Raw genomic sequence first — 22334 nt, 5'->3', positions numbered from 1 at the left:
GCAAGTCTTTCCTCCAGCCCCAAAGTGCTTACACTCCCTGCTGAGCCCTGCAGCTCTCCCTCAGCTTTTCTTGTGTTGCTGAGGGCTCCACCCTGTATTATTCTCGTTTTGGCTCTTACTGTCCCTAGACCATGAGCCTGCGCTGTCATATTCCTGTTTTATCCCACGGATCTTCTTGTGCTTCAATTAACGTGGTTCGGTAAACAAATGTTACATTCCTGACCTGTTTCCCCAGGTTCTTTCATTAACATATCACAGATGATTGCCTGTGTAGGACAGCAAGCCATCAGTGGCTCTCGAGTGCCAGATGGCTTTGAAAACAGGTCCTTGCCTCACTTTGAAAAACACTCAAAGGTAAGTAGTAGTGGTTAAGACAGAACTTTGGAGGGCAACCGTGGGGAGTCCGGAAGAGTATTGGGAGCCCTGTGCTGCCAGCGCTCCCAGAGGGGGCGTGTGTGGGCGGGCTCCTCTGGGGCCTTCCCTCTCCAACCCCTACAGAGTCGTGTAGGAGCCTTGTTAGATTTGCTGCTACCAAACTTGATCAATGCCCTCTTGTTTTCTCTCCAAGAGGGAGGATTTCAAGGTCCTTTCCAATAATCAAAATCTATAGATACCTCATGTCTGATCAATGTGTGATTATGGGAACACTGACATCAAAGTATGGGGATTTTAAAATAGTGATAATATGAACCACACTAAAACGACCAGGAAAGTCCAGATTTTCCTCTCGACTTCTCGAACTCGGTTTTTAAATGACCTCTGGGTTTCAGTGGCACTGGTGGTTTGGGCACTGGTATAAGCAGAAATAGACAAATCTGTGCTAGGCTTCTTCTGGGACTCAGGGACAGACAACTTTTAAGTCTAGGTGAGGAACTTAGAGTAGGTTTGGTCACTCAGATTCTGGATTTGGAGTCAGCTCTTATTCCCATTAAAGCACAGATACTGCAGCTGCTCTTATCCCATGGGACTGTGGGGTTTCTGTCCAGCCACCCCCCCCTCCCCCCAGGGAAACAGGACTGCTGTACTGGGAATGTGTAGGTATTTTCTGTATCATACAGTCTGAGGAACATTTTAAGGACTCTGTCCAAGATCAGAATTCACTAGAAGTCAGAGAGCCAAGTGGTCACTGGAATGGTGCCTATCTGTGCATGTCAGGCTCAGAGTTCTAAGGGAGCCTGACAAATTTAAAGGGGAGGCTGGGGGCATTCAAACTGCTTGGTCCACTTGCCTGCCACTGGCACCAGCACCAGCACCAGCACCAGCCCTGCCTGGGAGCTCACCCTCCTTGTCTCTGGGAAGGATGGTTTATGCCAAGTTCTTTCTCCTTTGAGAAAGGGCGTGTAAAATCTGCCCCTTCATAAGCGTGCATTGGCCAGGTATTTATAGTCTAAAGGTGGGACATTTTGTGATTTGAATGAGGTTTGAAGTTGTGGACCTTGAAGGTTTTTTGTCTGGCTTTTCTTTTTTCCCCACCTCTCTTTAGCTCCCAGCTGCCAAAGGCTTTGTGGCTAATAGCTTTTATTCCGGTTTGACACCAACCGAGTTTTTCTTCCACACAATGGCTGGCCGGGAAGGTCTAGTCGACACAGCCGTAAAGACTGCTGAAACGGGATACATGCAGGTAATTTGAAGAAATGTAGGCCATTAGCGGCAGAGCAGGACAGGGTTCCGAGGATTTTGACTGCTGAGTGTTTACATATTTTGTACATGAACTGTCATGTATCGAGTCTTAGTATTTAAAAAGAATAATTGGAAAATGCGGGAGCCCTGGAAATAAACAGCATAAGAAGGTAATATGTTCACTTCATCCCTTATGCCTTAAGTGATTCAGACCAGGCCAGGGCCACACTCACCAAAGCTGTACTGAGAACGTGGACTGGAAGTGTATCCGGGGACACGTTACTGAGCCTCACTGGGCTTTTGTTTCCTAATCCATGAAGATGTGGATGACAGTACCTACATCCCAATGATTGAGAGGACTCTGCTTCTCACTTGGCAACTATTTATGTAGCCTCTTGTTTTTTAATTTTAACTGACTCCAAGAACTTACTCCGGTGCCTGCAGGAGGTCTTGGACACTTGGAGGGATGGCTCTCCATCATATGTGCAGCTCCGGGACAGTAGGCTCAGGGCGACGGGATGAAACTAGAGGGCTTCCTGTTCCCATGCTTCTCAGACCGCCATAAAAATATCCCTAATGGCAGAGAAGTAAGAACACATCCCGACTTCATTCTTCCTTATATAACACCACAAGCAGAGGATTTCATTTCATTCCCTGATTATCATTTTCTCCTCTGTCTTCCATGACCTGTGTTTGCTTTTATATTTTTTCAATGTTCCTGTCTCCTTATAACATCAGATAAAGTCAAATCTCCCAGTTGCTGGGCTGTGAACTTGCTGTGGCTTTGAGTCCCCTTTGTCCCCACTGTGGATCCCAGTTTAAGAAGCACAGCCCTTTGCAGGCTGGGAAAGCAGAACTGATCAACCAGAGGTGTGAATAAGACAGGCAGAGCAAACAAGGTTGATGAAGGTGAGAGCAGGCTGGAGTCCATAGAAATAGCTATTTCCATAAATATGTGTGTGTCCTCATCAATACTTCCCCTTTTCATCGCGTTTTGATGGGAAATTGCCCTTCAGTTTTGGAGTGTGCTGCTTTTGTCAAAAACCCAACAGACTGTGAAATGCTTTTACCACTCTTGCCAGAATGTCTTTTGACTTTATTTTTTGACTTTACCTTTTTGAAGTAGAGAGTATGACTTTCCCAGAGCAGTGTGTTAACTTAGAACAAATTAGTTCTGGCACGAGGGATTTTTGTTTTGAGGTTGCCTGGAGGAAGATTTCTCTTTAATTCACTGCACCACCATCACACTGCTGGCTGGAGCATTCTACTGGTGGACGGTTCTCCCTAAGCAGATGTGAGAAATGGCTGCTGCCTGCTGGTTCAGACACAATGCCATCCCTGTTCTCTTTTCTTCCCCCTGGGTCCCAGAAGGGGGTATGCACCTGAGATCCTCTGTAATTCATATTGAAGTCCACCCACAGGGGTCCTGGATTCAGTTGTGTTTAGAAATGTAAAGCTGTTGCATTAATTTATACCTTAGGGAGAAAGAGAGGGAAGGGGCAAAAGGGCCTAGGAAAACAGTTAGTGTTTACAGAATCCTGTGGGGGTGATGGGCCTTAAATTACATGTATTCAAAAACACACTAAAGCACTCGAGGTTGGGCGTATTCTGAATCCCACTGCACAGGCTTACGGGTCACTTCTGGGCTTGCTGTTCCAAAGGGCCAGGGGACTCTTTCTTAAGGGATTTCTAATAAAATATTTTAAATGATGAAAGTGCTGGTAACCTTGAAAGTTAGCGTTGCAGATCTCATCCCCTGCACACGTGACTGGCCTTCTCAAAGCAGCTGAGCGTTTATTTCCTCTCCTCCTTTTCCTTCAGAGAAGGCTTGTCAAGTCCCTTGAAGATCTTTGCTCACAATACGATCTGACAGTCCGAAGCTCTACGGGTGATATTATCCAGTTCATTTACGGGGGAGATGGCTTGGATCCTGCAGCTATGGAGGGAAAAGATGAACCTTTAGAGTTCAAAAGGGTTCTGGACAACATCAAAGTAAGATTTAGCATTATATCTGGGGTTAGTGTGTTTCCAAGGACGTGTGTTTACAATGGAGGCATCCTTTGGAGTATCACACACAGTTAATGCTCGAGTTATATCTATCCAGCCACCGGTAGTATTTTTCGTCTTGTGTTACCCTGCATAATTTCCCCAAATTTGAAGGAAAAATATTTTTTCAATTTCAAAGTCTAGTATTGGTAGTAATCCAATGCCAACAGAAGAGGGCTTTGGTTTCTATCTAGTGAAGCATGTTACCGGCCAGTGTTAAAAGTCGTGGGTGTTGAGAAGCAAGCTTTAAGCTTTTACTAAGGCACATGCTTTAACTAGGGGTATATTTTAAAAAACCTTTTTGAAAGGTAGTTTGACAATACTAATCTGAATTTATATGTGGGTGTCTTTTGACCCAGCAATTCCACTTATAGGAATTTGCCCAACAGAAATGACTTAAATGTACCAAGAATGTTTTTCTGGCACCTTTTGCCCATATATTAGGGTAATATGCAGCCTTTAAAACTTTGGGGGACTCCCGTGAGCTTTGGGGTAGGGGAGTAGTTTCACTCCTGAAATGTTTGGGGTTTTTTTTTTTAGTTTTTTTTTTTATTTTTTTTGTTGATTTTTTTTTTTTTTTTTTTTTTTTAAAACAGCGATATATAATTTCAATGCAAATCTGGGATGGGGTGAAGGTTGAGAAGTAATGGAACGGTACCCACTGAATCACTCACACTCACTCTTTATGTGAGATGGAGTGGGTTTATCCTGTCTTCAGAATATAAAATATGCTTTGAAAGAAAAAAAATCATAGATTGGTGAGGAAAAAATCATGCTCACTCTGAGAAAAGTCATTTTGTCTTTTGTAAATTCTTTCATTTAATCCTGCCCCCACCCTCAGTCACCCCCATACACATCACACTATTTCCTTTTGATACTTGAGGCAGTCTTCCCGTGTCAGAGCGAGCCTGCGCTGAGTAAAAACGAGCTGGTCCTGACCACGGAGTCAATCATGAAGAAGACGGAGTTCCTCTGCTGTCAGGACAGCTTCCTGCAGGTGAGCTCTGTACTGGCGGGAGCACCCAGCTTGGCCATCAGCAAGAGATTGTTGCCCGGTGCCGGCAGATGGTTTTTATAAGCGAGGGGTGAGGGCTGTGGGGTGGAGTGTGTTAAAAGTGTTTTCTTTGTTAAAAATTTCAGGAATGGCCCAGGCAAACTCTCAGCAGCCGACATGAAGAATTTGTGTCATGTCCTTCTTAGTGTCTGTCTCTCACGCAGGTGTCACCCTGCTAGAAGAAAAATACTTCCTTTAGAGAACTATTGTTTTTTGTTGTTGTTCTTGTTTTTTAACTTTGTCCCCCTATCAACCCCTTTACCTGCTGTCTCATCTTGCAGACCAGCTCTTCCCACAGTCATTGCGAATCCTGGTAATTTAAGACTTCATTTTTTTTTTTTTAATTTTTATGTTTATTTATTTTTGAGAGATAGACAGAGCATGAGCAGGGGAGGGGCAGAGAGAGAGGGAGACATAGAATCCGAATAGGCTCCAGGCTCTGAGCTGTCAGCACTGAGCCCGACTTGGGGTTCGAACTCACAAATCGTGAGATCATGACCTGAGCTGAAGTCAGAAGCTTAACCAACTGAGCTACCCAAGACTTCCATTTTTAAGTAATCTCTACACCCAACGCAAGGCTTGAACCCACACCCTGGATGTCAAGAGTCTCACGCTCTACTGCCTTAACCAGCCAGACACACCTGGTGGTGGTGGTATAAATTGCTCTTCCTGTTACCATAGTGTGGATCAGTAGTTCATGGAGTCAGCCAGCCTCCTTTTTTCAGAGAGCTGTTACCTTGATAACCTCTTAGGGCTTTGTTAGTTTATTGTTTTTTTGTTTTTTTTTAATTTCACTGACCTGCTGGAGCAGCTCCTTCCTGTTTATTATCACGGTTATGATCAAAAGCAGAGGGATACAGAAGCCAGTAAATGGTTGCCTTTGTGTGCCAATGGGTGATTCAAATGCAGCACAAAATTGGCAGGAATCTGTCCCTTTCGGTATATCAAAAATGACAACAGTCATGTGAAACTGAAAGAGTATTCTAGTCAAGTATGCCCTTGATTCTTTCTTTTCCTATGTTGAGGTGTGAAAGGCGAAAAAGAGACTTTGAGATTTCAATAAGTTTAAATCCAGAGTATGGTTGGGCTGGGTGCCTTTGTTTGTGGTTTTTCCCAAATTTTCATTTTTTTTTTTTTAACAAATTAGAATTGTGATTTGGTGTTTACGCATGATTATATTATATTCACCTATTTACTATTCTATTTATCCTCAAAGACCTTAACTGAGACAGGCTATGAGAAGTACAACGAGGTAACGTGCTGAGCATGCTGGGAGTGCTAAGCTTAAGGGGTGAACTTGGCAGCAGTCCGGCTGTTTGCCCGCCCCGGCGAGCTTCCGCCTCACTCCCGGCACAATCGGCTTCCCTGCTCATCACTCTGGCTCCCTTCTTGCCTTTTGCAGGGTTTTACGGGTGCCTCCCTGACCAGGAGTGTGTGCGTATTCAGTGAGCACTCCTAGCCCTCAATATGTCACATGCCCTGCAGATCCCGGGGACACCCAGATGACTGTGTCCTTGCCCTCTGCGGGCTGACGGTCTAATGAGCTCGGTCCAAAATCCACTGGCCGGAACCCGATTTATCTGAGGCCACGGAGGCCACTCCTGAGTGGCACGGAGCCCTGGCCGCCCCAGAGGCTGCTGCCGGTGCCCACAGTTGTGCTGCGGAGGGTGTGAAGACGTAACTGCCGCTTAACCGTGTGATTAATTGCCTGCCAGTTGCTGTGTTGTGAGTTCTCTTTTAGTATGCATGGGTTCATTCAGTTGAGTTCTTAGTAGCTTATTTCAGTTTTCATTTCTACAAAATGAGCCTTTTTTTTTTTTTTAAACCTAACTTTCAGAATATCTGCCCTAACTTTTGTGTAAGGAAAGTCATTCCTTTCAGCAAAGCCACTGGAAGCAATGTCCATTTGGGTGGTAGCTGAAAGACTCATCTCCAGTGCCTAAGCTGAGCAATGGTTGTAGGTGTGTGTTCTTTTACTCCTTCTGCGTGCAGAGTTCCTCACAGGTGAAAATCCACGGGTCTGCTCAGCCTTGGGCTCTCCTCCGGTTTCTCTGTGCCGGCAGGTGGGGCAGCCTTTAACAGCTGGCGCGAGATGACCACACCTGGACCGAGAGGGCTTTCAGGAACTCTCCCTGAGGGCACACAAGCACAGCTAGATGAGTAGGCTGGGGGAGGAAATCACCAACGTGAGAGAGGCTCTTCACGCTGAGCGGCGTAGCAGGAAGACGAGGCCGTAGCACGTATTCGTGCCTTTGCACGCTCCTGCCGTCGAGCAGAGCCATGCCAGGAGAGACGGTTCCACTGCCCTCTCCGGTCTGGTTCCCTGCTCTGGTTTGCAGGAGCTGACTGTCTAAAAGTGTAGTCTCAAACTCCCAGTTAGTGAGTAAATCTGGAGAGCTTTTTAAAGAGTTACTTAAAATTTTTTTAAGTTCTTATAAATTGATAAAAGTCCTTTCTGAGTAGAATGACGATGGGGCACAGTACCCCTCGTGTATTCCACGCTTGGTCAAGGAGAAGGAAGAGAGTTGGCGCACAGGAGCAGTCGTCATGAGGAAGCTGCATTCGTGAACAGGGGGCAGCCAGAGGGCAGTGGATCTCTGGTAGCCCCTTGGTTAGCTGGGCTCCCAGTGGGCAGAGGTGGCACTGCAGAAACCGCTGGCCCAGGACCAGTCTTCAGAGAAAGCATCTGACTTCAGGGACAGGCCTGTTACCTTGGCCAAGCCCATGACCTCCCAGAGCCCCTCAGGGCCCTCCACTCTAGCCTGTTAGGGTTAATGCCATACCACCTCACGGGAAGGTCTCAACCCCTGGGCAGCTGCTGACCGAGAAGGGCCCGTGAGCCATGGACTGTGTGGATATAACCCAAGGCTATTTAAACATAACAACAGTAAGTGTTAGGGGTTTTTTGCTTTCAGAAAAGATAGTAAGAAATCGCCAGGTGGTCTGTGGGAAGCTAAAGAGATTAATTTTTGCAAGGTTATGATAAAACTGGGCTCTAGTAAGTGTTAAGCTCTCTGTGGGTGCCCATAGGATTTTATCTTTGCAAAAGTAGGCTTCTGGTTCCATCTGCTTTAAAATATTTGTTTCAGACAAAACATTAGACATTTTCAGCTATGTGATATAGACTGAGTAGACTTTGGGTAGGGCATACTGGTCTCTCCTTAGGGTCCCTCAGCCCACCTTATAATCAAGAAACAAGACTTCTTGAAGCTTTGCGGCCACCGCAATATGCAGTCCACCCTCGGGCTGTCCATGTGTGTGGGTCTGTCCTCTGCCAGCCACACAGAGCAGCTGGGTGCCTGCACTGACATTCAAGAGTGACATTTAAGCTCACTGCCACCGTTACTTGTCCACGATCAGTGAGGGAAATTACATTTCTAGGAGGGCTGCTGAGGGAAGTGCAGTCTGTCTCCTCTCCCATATTGTCAAAAACGCCCCTGGATCAAACTAGAGCAGCTAATCAGCCCCCATGCCTGCATCGCAGCAGCCTCTAAAGGATGGCTGCTGCATGGCGTGTGCCATCAACTCACCTGGGACCTGCCCTAAGAGTCAGCACTTGACGTGTGAGCGTCTGGGAGGTGTAGCTCACTAAAGCTCACCACCCCTCTGTAAGTCCTCCTTGAGTGCTGGCCAGTCCTGCTTCCAGGAGTAACTACAGGGTGGATTTATTTCAGAGATACACCATAAATTGCAGAACAGATGGGTCTTCCCCTTTGAACAGTTGCCAGAAAAGTTAGGCCTGTGGCCGATAGCCCTGCCCTATGCCTCCTCCACATGATGTCCTTGTCGCCTTCTTCCTTGCTCCATGTAGATCTCATCCAGGGCTTTGAGTACTATTCTGAAATACAGAGGGGACAACAAATACACAGATGTTTCATTTCCAACTTTGCTTTCCAGGAATCCTTACAAAGTCCTAATTGTTGGGAAGGGAAAGTGACCCCGGGTGGGGGAGATGCAGAGGTGAGGGTCAGAGAGAGAAAGAGAGGCAGGGATTTGGGAGTGTTTTCTTTGAAATGAAGGCAGGCTGAAACCACGTGTTTGTGATGTATATACAGCATCTACAAAGCTATGCGTTAGCTGCTACTTAAATTGATCATAAGTTCAGAAGAAAGCCTCAGAGTGAGTCTGCTTAGAGACTACAGGTTTGTTCTAGCCGTGCTGAGCTGTGTGAGTGCAGGTGATGGGAGAGCAGAGGAGAAGGCGACAGCGTGGGACGCACTCCCCGTGCCAGGGTCTCGTGGAGCAGGTGCAGGGGGCGGAGCTAGCCATCACGAAATCAGTGGACACCTGACATTATTGACGTTTGTAAAACAAACTGCCGTCTAGGTTCCCGAGAAATACACAACTGATGCTTGCTGTGTAATCTTTCAGGAAATAAAAAAATTCATTAAGGGTGTTTCTGAGAAGATCAAGAAAACCAGAGACAAATACGGCATCAACGATAACGGCACAACAGAGGTAATGGGCGGCCTTCCCCGACCGGCTCAGGCACCCTCGTGGGCTCAGGTGCCACCAGCCTGACCCTGCACTCGGCTTCTGTCCTTCCAGCCCCGGGTGTTGTACCAGTTGGACCGGATCACCCCCACCCAGATTGAGAAGTTCCTGGAGACCTGCAGGGACAAGTACATGAGGTACGCATGCTAGTTTTCTTAGACTGCCAGGCAGTTGCATGGGCCTCCTGTCCTTCCTGTCTCCCCAGTGGAGCAAAATCCTGCGTCAGCACCACTTCCTGACTGTCAGCATCTGAGTAGGTTCTGTCCCCTCATCTCTTAGGGGCTCCGGTGGGGAGTAGGCTGGATGCTGCAGGCGGTGGAAATAATCTCAAAGACATTTCCGAGTGTCCTCTCCCTGTGGAGTAACTATCGATATGTTTGGCGGGTACCAGCTGCTCTGTCCACCGTCGGCACCATGTGTCAGCAGGGCTCTTGGATCTTCTGCGGGCAGTTGATGTTTGGGCCCAGTCACCACATGCTGACCACAAGGAGCCAGTGGTCACTTCCGTTATCAGAGCCCCCTGACTGTCGTACCCCTTCCCCGCCTCCATCTGCACCTCCTGCCGACCTGTTGCAAGCACAGCCCAGCTCGTAGCGTATTCCCTCCTGACCCTGATGACACCTGCGTTCTTGTCTGTTGAGGGAGGAGAGAAGTGGAGCCTCCTCCCAGCAGTTTTGCTGGGCTTTTCTTCCATACCCTTCCCTTATAGGGCACAGATGGAGCCAGGTTCTGCAGTGGGTGCACTCTGTGCCCAGAGCATTGGTGAACCAGGCACCCAGATGACCCTGAAGACTTTCCACTTTGCGGGCGTGGCCTCCATGAACATCACCCTGGGTGTGCCCCGGATCAAAGAGATCATCAACGCTTCCAAGGCCATCAGGTGCCCGCCCTCTGTTTCCCTTTTGTTCTCCTGCTGCCTGTCACACATTCTCTCATCACGTGTGATACTCTGATGGGCAGTGTGGTAAACTCTGGTGATAGGCTTGTGTTAATCAGATCTGGGGTTTTAAAAGACCGGCTTGAGAAAAGTCAAAATTAGATACAGTGAAAACTGAGGCAGTGGTTGCTTATGGCCACAAGTCACATGAAAGGGAGAAACAAAAAAAAAATGACTGGGAAAGCTATTAATAGGTCCATGTAGATTTCAACTGGAGATCTGATTATTCCCAGCCTAATCACGCCTGACAGTGAGTGTGTCACTTGACTATTGGCCATATTCTGTGACTCCCAGGTGATTTCGTGGTAGGGCTTGTAGGTCATCTGAGACTAGAAAAAGATTAAAAACTCTCTCTCTCTGTCTCAAAAATAAACATTAAAAAAAATTTTTAAAGAAAAAGATTAAAAAAATACGTTACAGTGCATTCTGTGACAAAATCATGATTCACTCGCGCTCCACATCCAACAAAGGGATGACCGGTAGCATTCAACGAAGGAGCGCCACACTTGGTTCTAGAGCAGCACCTGGAGGCGTCCAGGGTGGCAGGGGCTCTGCAGCCTCCCTGGGCGGCTCCAGTCTCTCCCAGGAGTGTGTTCGGGGGACACCAGCCAGCACGTTCAGGGCACAGGCTGGTAGAGAGTAACTGGAAGAGTTGGAGACGTCCTGGAGAGGTGGTGGTGCAGGTAGGGCACAGCGATGGGAAGCTGTAATACACTAACACGAAGGGTCGGTTCACTCGGGGAGCAGAACCAGAATAACACCTGCAAGAACCAGAGAGGAAGAGATAGGTTCACTTGGTCAGGAAGAACGTCCCAAAAACTGTCTCTGATAGAGTGGGTCGCGGCATGATTTCTAAAAATAGTAAGTCTGGGTGAGAATGTCTGTGAAGCCCCCAGTAAATGCCCAGGAAATTGCAGTTGTGTTTAGCGCTAGGATCCGGTAGTGCCTGGATTTCACAGAGCAGCCGTCTCCCGGCAGGCTCTCTCCTGCTGTAACCACTGTCCCCCTGCCTTTTCTCAGCACTCCCATCATCACAGCCCAGCTGGACAAGGACGACGACGCAGACTACGCTCGCCTCGTGAAGGGCAGAATTGAGAAAACCCTCTTGGGAGAGGTAAGAAGAAATCTCTCTTGGCAACAAGAACACTAGATCAGCAACGTTGTGAGCAGGCGTAAACACCAGTGGTGGGTGTACTGGTCATTGTGGCCATGCTGGCCCGTGTCCCTAACCACAAGCAGCATATGCTCTTTGGAAAGGGAGAAGTGACTGTGTAACGTTCTGCTCTTTTGACATGACAGATTTCAGAGTATATTGAAGAAGTGTTTCTTCCGGATGATTGCTTTATCCTCGTCAAACTCTCCCTGGAACGGATCAGACTTCTGAGACTGGAAGTGAGTCACGTAATTAAATGTGGGCAGGAAGTCATCCTCCGTTAGTCCCAGGATGGGCGCCAGTAAACTGGGGCAGGAGCTAAGCGAGGCACGAGAAGCACTGCAGAGGCTTTATTTGGGTTTCTGCTCTGTAAGAGTCCATTGTACTTCCCTCCCTCTCTCTCTCTCTCTTTTTTCTTTTTAAGTTTATTATTTTGCGAGAGAGAGCACGAATGGGGCAGGAGCAGAGAGAGAATGAGAGAAAAGCCTAAGTAGCCTGCCATCTCGGAGTCACATCTCACAAACTGTGGGATCGTGAGCTGAGCTGAAATCCAGAGTCAGACACACAACCGACTGAGCCACCCAGACCCTCCCCCCTTTCTCCCTTTCTAAACCTGACCCTGACACACACACTCCCATCTAAAGACACGCAAGAAATTAGTTGAAATTTTATGAAGCCACAATACTTTTTTACTATAGCATAGTACTGCAGGGTCTGGTGGGAGCATAGGGCCACCCGTGTCTCACTCGTCTGTGGGCCCTCAGCACAGCGCCTGTCTGGCTCGGCGAATGTTCTTGGCTGGGTGGCTTACTCCGACTTACTATTACTGGTGTTCCTGAATACATAAAGATTGAAAGAACATCAGCCTTTCTCACAGATCAGTTGAGGCAAGGTTGCAAATTGAGTAACTTCCTGGCACTTTCCTCTTCCTCCCAGGTAGTTAACATCCATACTGCCCTTAATACATTGTTTCAGCCCATTCTCTCAAGTACCAAGTTTGTGTTGCCCATAGACTGTGATTCCAGATTTGAGTGCCCAGTTTCCCGGCCTGGGGGCTTCTGTAGCCTAGCTCGGGCCACCTGCCTTGTGGCTCTTCTACCAGAAGAGCCGGGTTGCATTGAGAAATGTGGCACATGAGCAGTTGTAGTGAGGTCAGTAAGGGGGAGGCTTCACTGACACTTTTAAATTGTCCTGCTCTCCAGCCCCTGCTCCCAGAACCTCCTCAGAGCCTGTGTGTGTTGCTGTGAATTGACCATCCATTTTCAGTGGGGAAAAACGTTGGTTTGGGGATAAGGGGAGGTTGTGGAAAAAAAAAAAGTCTCTACCTAACAAGGAAATACATAGTATGTCTCATTTTAAAACTTCATGGTGAGAAGCAAGATTGGGGGGGAAATGAGGTGGCTCACTGGGGGCAGCGATGGAAAAGGCCATTGAAGCCTCCACACACGTCAGTGACGTCCTACGTGTGTGGCCCGTGCCCGGCCACCTTGCAGGTGAACGCTGAGACAGTGCGGTATTCCATCTGCATGTCTAAGCTCCGTGTGAAGCCTGGTGACGTGGCCGTTCACGGTGAGGCCGTGGTGTGCGTCACCCCCAGAGAGAACAGCAAAAGCTCCATGTACTATGTGCTGCAGTTCCTGAAAGAGGATCTCCCCAAGGTGAGACAAAAGTCCCTTCTTGGCCCCTCCCCCAGCCTATGCCCAGAGATTTGTAAAGGGAGAGGTGGCATTTACCTCTCCCCCAAATACCCAGCTAGCTGTCTGGCAACCTGAGGACTGAAGGTCCTGCGGAGACTGAAGGTGGTGCCTGTTTCTTCTTTTCTGCCACGTCCCTCTGGGATCAGGTTTTTCCCATCTTAGCACTGCCATGCTGACTCTGCTTGTTAGATTCCTGTCTGTTCTGTCGTAAAATTGATGGAGTATATATGGCATGGTCCCCTGATCTTCTGTTTTCTGCATAACCCCTAACAGCACACAGACACTTTTCGGTTTGGTAAGACCTGAGAAACGGGGATGGTCAAAGTGCCAACCCAGTTCTCACAGCCTTTGTGGTTTCTGAGGGTAACGGGGCCATGGGGCCATGGGCACTGCAGGGCCTCGAGCCTTCTGTGTCTCCGAGTGCAGGTGGTGGTACAGGGCATCCCAGAGGTTTCCAGAGCTGTCATCCACATCGACGAGCAGAGCGGAAAGGAAAAGTACAAACTCCTAGTGGAGGGCGATAACCTGCGGGCAGTCATGGCCACTCACGGTGTGAAGGGCACCCGCACTACCTCCAACAACACCTACGAGGTACAGCTCCTGCCCAGGGTCACCTCCCAGTTGTCCCGGCACACCCCTCTGACCCTGCCACTTGCCCTGGACCTGCCACTAAAGATTGCCCAGCAGTCCGTTTCTGGTAGAGGGCCCGGAGTTTGCCGTTTAGCTTCCAGGCAGAGGAGAATGGAGGGAGAACTTGGGACGGCTTGCCGGAAGAGGCTGCTTGCACTCATCCTGGCTCTCTGTAGGTGGAGAAAACCCTGGGCATCGAAGCTGCCCGGACAACTATCATCAACGAAATCCAGTACACGATGGTCAACCACGGAATGAGCATCGACAGGAGGCACGTGATGCTGCTATCTGACCTGATGACCTACAAGGTTCGTGGGAGGGGTGTGGTGTGCCGGGCTGTCTCACACACGGCTGTGATGACACCATTGAAAGAAAATCAGATGTTACCATCACCCAAAAGCCAAAGCATGTGGTCAGGCTGGGTGTTCTGGTTAACTTCCAGGATGAAATGTGCCACCTCATGGAATGAGGTGGGATGTTATTTCTGTCCTTATTAGAAATGTCCTCCTAAAGCAAAACTGGCCATTGCCGAAAGCTTAGGGATTTCCATGGAAAACCAAGGTGTTTATTTCCCTTTGAACCCATTCATCACACTTCTGTAGCCATTTCCAGGTAAATGATAAGTTAATGTGTTCTGAAGGGGAGGTTAGATGGGAATGAGATTGATTATTTTGTTTTCCTCTTTTCCCACAAATCATATTCCCCGGAGTAGTGCCATAAGGTTTTCAGGACGCCTCCCCATAGAACTAGGTGGGGAAATGACCCGTTTCCTCCACCCTGTGGTAAAGGCTCTCGTTTTTAAGTCTTCCCTTCCTGTGCTGTTCTCTACGCACGTATGTGTTACGTAGTTGCAGTGAGTAGTGGACATACCGTTTTTATCCTGTTTTATTTGTTGTAAGTACCTTCCACATTGTTATGTAGTTTTTATAAATATCCTTTTTAAACGATGATGCGGTATTTACTTGAATGAAGGCACCTAAATTTACTTAACTCTTTCCCTACTTTGAAACTCTCAAATTATTTGACTTTGGAGTTCTTTGAGCCATAGTAAACATCTTCAGAAATACTCTCTTTTTTATTTTTACTAATTTTTTTTAACGTTTATTTATTTTTGAGACAGAGAGAGACAGAGCATGAACGGGGGAGGGTCAGAGAGAGGGAGACACAGAATCTGAAACAGGCTCCAGGCTCTGACCGTCAGCACAGAGCCCGACGCGGGGCTCGAACTCACGGACTGCGAGATCGTGAGCTGAGCCGAAGTCGGCCGCTTAACCAACTGAGCCACCCAGGCGCCCCAATACTCTCTTTTTTAAAATTAGGTCTTTAATTCTAGCTCTCAGTTCCTAGTTCTCTCTTCCAATGACACGTGGTCATGAGTGTAAGGGTCCGTGTCGCCGTGGGATACGGGCGGGACAGATGGCTGTTAGGGTCCTGTTCACACCTGAGACTAACCTGAACTGCCACCTCGCTGATCTCTGCTTATTCTGTTGATGGGGTTGCTTTGGGCCTTTGTAAGGGGCGTGAGTACCACCCTGTCCTCTCCTCTCCTGATGCAGGGTGAAGTCCTGGGCATTACGAGATTTGGCCTGGCCAAGATGAAAGAGAGTGTGCTGATGCTGGCCTCCTTTGAGAAGACTGCCGACCATCTCTTCGATGCTGCCTACTTTGGGCAGAAGGACTCCGTGTGTGGTAGGTTTGGTGTCTCTACGAGCTTCACCAGAGGCCCTTTTGACAGCTTATCTCGTGGGCTAGGGCTTCCCAGGAGGTGAGGGAACTGAGTAGGCAGAGCTTTTATTTTTTGAGAATAAAATCACGGATGATCTTTTTTTCTCCAAAGCCTGGCTGTGGCACCCTGCGTCCCTCCCTCTGTTACATGGCTCCTCTGTCAGTACAAACGGCTTTGGGGCCAAGAAGAAAAGATCAACCTTGGGCACCAAGGAATTTTCTCGACCTTGGAGTTGCAGTCAGCCACTCTGATCCTGCACCCCTCTGTGTGGTGCCTGGGCTGACAGCAGAGGGGCAGCGTCCAGCACCCCTGATGTTGTGACCCCCTGGGAAAGAGCCGCCGGGCCCAGCACCATACGTGCACTTCCTTCAGCACATGTGTGAGGTGCAGGTATTAAACCCTGCATAGGCGAGAAGAAGAAACTAACTTGCTTGCTGACAGGTCTCGCCCTACACCGGCCTCCTCCCCCTGCTATGCAGCGCATCTCTCATGACAGCCTGGGAGAGGAGAGCTGTGGGGGAGCCGTCACGACAGTGCCCGCTGCCCAGCTGGCTCTTCCCTGAGTCCAGCACTGAGTGCCTGCTGTTCTTTATCCCTTCTCATGTGAGACCCTGCAGGCCCGAGGCGGGAGTCCCCGGGGGACTCAGTAGCCTGCCCAAGGTCACATTCTCATCTGGCCCAAGCAGGGATACCCAGCCTGGCTGCCGTCCCCACCACCAGAGCTCTGCTTCCTGGCGGTCGTTTCCCGTCTCCTCTCCCAGTCTTAGGTGGATTTGCCAAACAGGTGGCGGTCAGGTGGGGGTGCCCATCAGGGTAGACACCTCTGCTTTTTTTGTTCCTAAGGCTAACTCTTCCTCCTTTCGGAAGGGACGCAGCTTGCAGATAGAGGGACAGAGAAATTACTACATCGTTTTTAAGATAATGGTCAGAGGAAAGAAAAGGGAACAGAGATTGGGGCAGGAGAACAGGGCAAGGCAAGGCAAAAGTAAGAGCAAGCATGCTTGACGATGGGACTGACAGCCAGCACTCACCCCACACACTGCCACCTCTCTCCATGCCGACCGCCTCCAGGGCCTGGCGTGGTCACACCATTCCCACTCTGAAATCTCCCCCTTCCTCGTCCTTTAATGTTGCTAATTCAGTGTCAACCCTCACATCGGTTGGTCTTTAATTTGGTGGTTGTCTCTCTGGTCTCCTGGTAGCACAAAGCCCAGAACACAGTAGGCAGGCACTCATTATGGAAGCAGAAGCCTGATCCAAAGTTGGAATGGAGTTCAGAGAAGGAATCTGCCCCATCACCTCACTCCTGTGTCTGTGCAGGAGCCTTGTCTTCTAAGTGTGTCTGGTTAGGGCTGTGGGTTTCCAAGGCACAGGTGTGCTGTTAGGCCTGGCCCAGCCCTGACCCCGAGCACAGGGAACAAGTTTCTGCTGCTCTTTCCAACGGGATTGGCATCTATCGACCATCAGCCTGGTTGCTTTTCTTCTAGGCCCTAAGTTAAGGAAATATTGGGTGGCTTGGTGTTTCCTGAGCATCACTCAGTATCCTTGCTGTCTACGTGAAGGCGTGCCTACAGACAGCGGGGACCTGCTGGGCTGTGAGCCCACCCCTGTGTTGAAAAGCCCTCTCATCCCCTTTCTTGTTGGTTTCAGGGGTGTCTGAATGCATCATCATGGGGATCCCCATGAACATTGGAACTGGGCTCTTCAAGCTGCTACACAAGGCCGACAGGGACCCAAGCCCTCCCAGGAGGCCGCTGATCTTCGACACAAATGAATTCCACATCCCCCTTGTCACATAGTCCAGGGAAGAGGGGACCATTCCTGACCTTGGCTCCTTGTCCCGCCTGGAAAGGGTCGACATTGGCGGCCGATCTGGAGAGCTTGTGCTTCCTGAGACAGACCCTGACATCCCCACCGTGCTGCCAGGTACCCCAAAGTCACGTGGTTTCTTCCCGGGCGCCACGGCATGGGGCCAGCCTGCACCCCAGGAGCAGCTCACCGGTGGCCCTGATCACACCACGGTGCATGGTTGGGAGAACTGAGGTTTGTCTGTCTGTTTGAAACCCTGGAGTCACGAGGAGACCCCGGCCAGGCATCTTTGTCCTTCTCACTTCACCCATCCAACCATTGGCTCTCAGGAGTTTCACACCATGACCCAGAGCCAGCTATAAGCCTCACGGTCAGGGCATGTCCCTGGTTTTTCTGTCCCTCAGTCATGCTAGAATCTCTCAACATGGCCTACTCATGTAAATGTTATCACTATTATTTATTTGTTCAGTAAAGAGTCTCGTTATTTGTTATTATTTTGGCTTTACTTTCAAAACCAAGAAGCTATAAAAACTAAGAGAGCCAGCATCAAAGTATCATGGGAAAAACTGGTTAACCAAAGGGACCAACTAGGATTTGTAACCAAGTTGAAACTGTTATGAGGCCCCAATACTCTGAAACATCTTTAACAGACACCCCTGGCTACCCCATTGTTTTTGTTTACCTCTGACCCCCGTAGGGGGAGACTCTGCCTTGTGACAGGAGTCAGACCCTCCTTTGTGGCCAATAGAAGCCTTGCCAAAGTTTGGAGCCCGCTGAGGTGGGGACTGTCAGTGTACATGGAGGTGATGCATGAGGCTGATCCAGGCCCCTGCACTGCCTGGGTGGCGACCACACCCCCTGAGGTATGTGCGCATTTGCCCTGCCTCCCACATCCAAAGAGCAAGCAGGGCAGGTGCAGAGCTATGGCCTAAAAAGTGCCCCGGGGGCTGCGGTGGGATAGGGCCCTCCTGGGTACAGACAGGCATCCTCCTTACATACAGGTAAGGGGTGAACGGGCCACCCAGACAGGAAAGGAGGACCACATGGGGGTGGAGTGTCAGAGCTGGCGGTGTGCCCCATTTGGCGATAGCAGGCGACTCAAAGGGTAAATCTGTAACAATCGAAAGCACCTGTCAGGCTGGGAGGAGAGCCCGCAGGGTATCCCAGGAAAACCCACATTTAATTGCCTTCTTGGTGTTCTGCTGGTGACTGCACCATCACTGGTGGGTTTTCCAGGGCTTGAGATGGGGTTTTGTGCAACAGAGGAAAGAAATGGACATAGCATGTCTCAGAGAGCAGACGGTTTTACTGCTGGAGACTGCAGTGTTTTGTACCGAATTGCTCCTTAAGATTGGGCCAGGGTCACGGAGAAGAGTGATGATGGCCGCAGCTCTCTACTCCCTCTGGAGAATGTTCTGTGAAGTCTGCCCTCCTTTCCCTCCCTGTCCAGAGCCGAGTCCCACTGACGTGGTTCTTACCTCCTCACCAGAGGCTTGGGAAACCAAGGCTGTTTAGTTGGAAGTGAGATGATAGTGAAAAGTGGGGCTTTGACCTACTTCCTGGCTCCATGTACCTGAGAAGGTCTACTTCCGAAATGATGTCGCCCATTCTCTCATTGTATCCAGCTGCTGGAAGAAACAGCAGCCCAAACTGAAGACGTAAGAGTTTATTGTTGAGTAAGAAGATGGTGTGGCTGATTAAAGAGGCGGATGTGGTAAAAGAAAAAGTAGGGGAGGGGGGCCAGGCCCCCCCCCCCCCCCCCCCCCCCATCTACCTCTTTACCACTCAGTCGGCTAAGCATCCAACTTCAGCTCAGGTCATGATCCCATGGTTTCTGAGTTCAAGCCCCGCTTGAGGCTCTCTGCTGTCATTGCAGAGCCCGCTTTGGATCCTCTGTTCCCCTCTGTCTGCCCCTCCCCTGCTTTCCCCTCTCTCTCTCTGTCTCTCTCTGTCTCTCTCTCTCAAAAATAAACATTAACAAGCAAAGAAAAGAGAAAGTAGAGAAGATACACAGAATTCAAGTAGTATTACACAGAACTATGCTTGGCTTCCTCGGATGTTCCGTAGCGGGTTCCCCCAGTTCTGAGTTCATGCTGCTAGGGTATATTTCATATAACCACTCGTTCTGGGGTCTGTGTTAGAATGAATGCTTTCTCTCCCGTACTGAAGTGATTATGAATTCAGCATTCTTGACCTGAGCGTTTGGCCATTCTCTGGCTTAAAATTCTGTTAAAATTAGTTTGGCCCTGTGGTCTCCTTGCACCCATGAGGTTGACTTAGGAACTTCTCTTTAGGTGAAAACTCTTTCACCTAAAAAGTGAAAAGTGAAAACTTTTCAGATTCTGCCTCCCACCCCTGTATCTCTGACCTAAGCTAGCCTGGTTCGTGACACAGGTGAAGCCTGTCAACTGGCTTGTTCGGGGTTGTCGCTTGAAACGTCACCACGGGCACCGCTTCTCTCGCACAACCTGCAAAGAAACCTCAGAGCCACACCACCGCCTTCCTGAAAACCAGCCTGACAGGGAAGCATCCGGCCTGCCCAGAGGCAGAACTGCTGGAGTGCACAAACGCAGAGGAAAGATGACGCGCGCTGCCGTGAGCGGTAGAGACGATCCTGCCGGGAGCCGCGTCCCGCTCGAGCCAGTGCTCTGGGTGCCCTCAGGAGATGTGTGTGACTGCGCTGCATGCGGGCACGGGCTGGGTGTGGGTCAGCGTGGCGCCTGGGAAGAAACCACATGTCTTTGGGGTGCCTGGCAGCCCCCGCCCTGCTCCCCACCGTGGGTGCCGTAGTGGGCGTTCACCTCTCCCCGAGGGGTCACCCGCCCTGCTCTGGCACTGGGCCGTGGGCAAGCACAGAACTCGGACCCCAGATCCACGCGGCAGTGTCCTCCAGAGCAAACTCAGTACGAGGTTAGGATATTTCTGTGTGCCTGTTTGGAAGAAATAAGAAAAACACATTTACATTTTTTTTTTTTTGTAATGTGTATATATTTTTGAGAGACAGAGCATGAGCAGGGGAGGGGCAGAGAGAGAGGGAGACACAGAATCCGAAGCAGGTCCAGGTTCCGAGCTGTCAGCACAGAGCCCGACGCGGGGCTCGAACTCACAAACTGTGAGATCATGACCTGAGCCGAAGTCGGACGCTCAACCGACTGAGCCACCCAGGCGCCCCAAGAAAAACACATTTAAATTGTGTCCTCCATATTAACAAATTCGTATTTCTGACTAGTGACCTGTCCAGTCCTTTGCCCTTTTTACACCTCTTGTACAAGGGGATTAAATGGCTGTCGTCAGCTCAGTTACAGCCCCCTGCTTGTTCAGCACCGTGGGGGTGGGAGAGACATTCTGGAGTCTTTCAGAAAGTGTGTCAGAGTTAAATCACGGTGCTTCATTTCTGTTTCACGGTGTATCCCTGCATGTTCACACTGATTCGTGTCTGATTGAGCCTGACACTGTATGATTATTTTTCTTGAATTTTTGCAGCATCTCTGCAGAACTCTACTTTTTGAGTAGAGCTGAAAAGAGGAAAACTTGCTATACATACAGTGGTAACAGTTCAGGCCTGTGGGTTGGGACACCTGTGGGCTCTCACTCCTGAAATAATCAATGTCCCCTGCCACAAGCCCACCTCCCAGGTGCTGGAGGTCAGCAGGGAGTGCTGTGCCCCGCCCCTGTCATGTGGCCTAACTCCCAACTCCCAACTCCGCGGGACACGATGCAGCATCTCCTAAGCCTGTGCACTTCGAGAAGTGCCACCTAGCCAGGACCAAGTGCCTTGCCTGTTTGGGTTTTTTTCTTTTTTTTTTCAAGTTTTTCTTAACTTACTCTTAAATTCATTCAGCTAATAAGGGCCTGCTAAAGCGCTAGGTACTAGGGCCTGCTAAAGCAGTAAACGAAACAGGCAAATCAGATGCCGATGCACCTAAAACTCATTCTTCAGCAGAAGAGGGCAAAGAGGTTGTGGATCAAGCCTGCAGAAGTCCAGCACCATCTAGGGTCACAGCTGCACAGTTGAGGATCCAGTGGGAGGCCCACCACTCAGGCTCACTGGGAAAAAGAGAAAGTTCCCTCGGCCAGCACAGACCCCTGGTTCCAGCCCCCCTACAGGGTCTTTCCCTGCTGATTTGGCCTCTGTCCCTAGGACTTGGATTCTAGAAGGTGGGCACGGAGTGGAGGACACTCACTGGGTGTCCTGTGGCCCCTGGGAGAGGACGCTCCCATACTTACCCCACCTTCCATGTACAGTGTTACTAAGTGGACATTTAAGTCCAGGAAGATTTGTTCAGCTTCCGCTCTGTGCCAGGTGGTGTGCCCGCCTCAGAGAAAATCCCTGCATGCATGGGACTTACCATCTGGTCAACCAGCTTGCAGTTAAGAGCCTGGGTTCCATGAACAGACTATCAGAATTCAAATCCCAATTTCCCCTTTCTTCCTGGTGCCCTTGAACTCATGATTTAACCTCTCTGCCTCATTGTATACGATAGGAGTGCTATTTAGTGGTACCCAACTCATGGGATCATTGTGAAATTTCAGTGTGATTATGCATGTAAGATCCACATATAGCGGGGGCACAAAGGACACACTCATTAAGTATGTTCACAGTTATGGTGACTATCAGTATTTTTTATGAAAAACATGGTCTGAGAATTCAGAACTAAAACTCAAACTCTCAGGGTGCCTTGGCAGCTCAGTCAGTAGAGTGTCTGACTCGATTTCAGCTCGGATCGTGATCCCAGGGTTGTGGGATTGAGCCCCACGATGGGCTCCACACTGAGTGTGGAGCCTGCTTGAGATTCTCTCTCCCTCTGCCCCTCCTCCCCTCACTCTCTCTCTAAAAATAAAATATATCCTTAAAACATTTTTTTTTTTTAGTTAAAAAAAATATATATATGGGGCACCTGGATGGCTCAGTCAAATAAGCTTCCAACTTTTGGTTTCAGCTCAGGTCATGATCTCATGGTTCGTGAGTTTGAGCCCTGCACTGTCAGTGTGGAGCCTGCTTGAGATTCCCTCTCTCCCTCTGTCTCTCCCCTGCTTGCACTCTCTCTCCCCCTCAAAATAAAAATTTTTTTTAAACGTTTGTCTATTTCTGAGAGAAAGCGTGTGAGCAGGGGAGGAGGGAGACACAGAATCTGAAGCAGGCTCCAGGCTCTGAGCTGTCAGCACAG

The 22334-nt window shown here is 49.4% G+C and overlaps 1 protein-coding gene across 1 annotated transcript in view; it reads left to right on the top strand.

Moving 5' to 3' along the window:
* POLR3A (RNA polymerase III subunit A) overlaps window positions 1-17484 on the top strand; it is a 51864-nt gene extending 34380 nt beyond the window's left edge. The window contains exons 18-31 of the mRNA XM_019444709.2: window positions 236-354; window positions 1484-1621; window positions 3442-3612; window positions 4550-4663; window positions 9092-9178; window positions 9269-9351; window positions 9924-10094; window positions 11172-11265; window positions 11451-11543; window positions 12798-12962; window positions 13428-13592; window positions 13808-13939; window positions 15188-15320; window positions 17008-17484. Coding sequence (XP_019300254.1) covers window positions 236-354; window positions 1484-1621; window positions 3442-3612; window positions 4550-4663; window positions 9092-9178; window positions 9269-9351; window positions 9924-10094; window positions 11172-11265; window positions 11451-11543; window positions 12798-12962; window positions 13428-13592; window positions 13808-13939; window positions 15188-15320; window positions 17008-17156 — 1814 coding nt within the window. The 3' untranslated portion in view covers window positions 17157-17484. The remainder of the gene's footprint in view (window positions 1-235; window positions 355-1483; window positions 1622-3441; window positions 3613-4549; window positions 4664-9091; window positions 9179-9268; window positions 9352-9923; window positions 10095-11171; window positions 11266-11450; window positions 11544-12797; window positions 12963-13427; window positions 13593-13807; window positions 13940-15187; window positions 15321-17007) is intronic.
* The last annotated feature ends 4850 nt before the right edge of the window (window positions 17485-22334 follow it).

The sequence above is a fragment of the Panthera pardus genome, unplaced genomic scaffold, assembly GCF_024362965.1.
Source record: "Panthera pardus isolate Hobbes unplaced genomic scaffold, ASM2436296v1 HiC_scaffold_22, whole genome shotgun sequence".
NCBI classification, from domain to species: domain Eukaryota; kingdom Metazoa; phylum Chordata; class Mammalia; order Carnivora; family Felidae; genus Panthera; species Panthera pardus.
The sequence above is the reverse complement of the archived record's forward strand: the minus strand, read 5'-3'. Positions and strand labels throughout refer to the sequence as shown.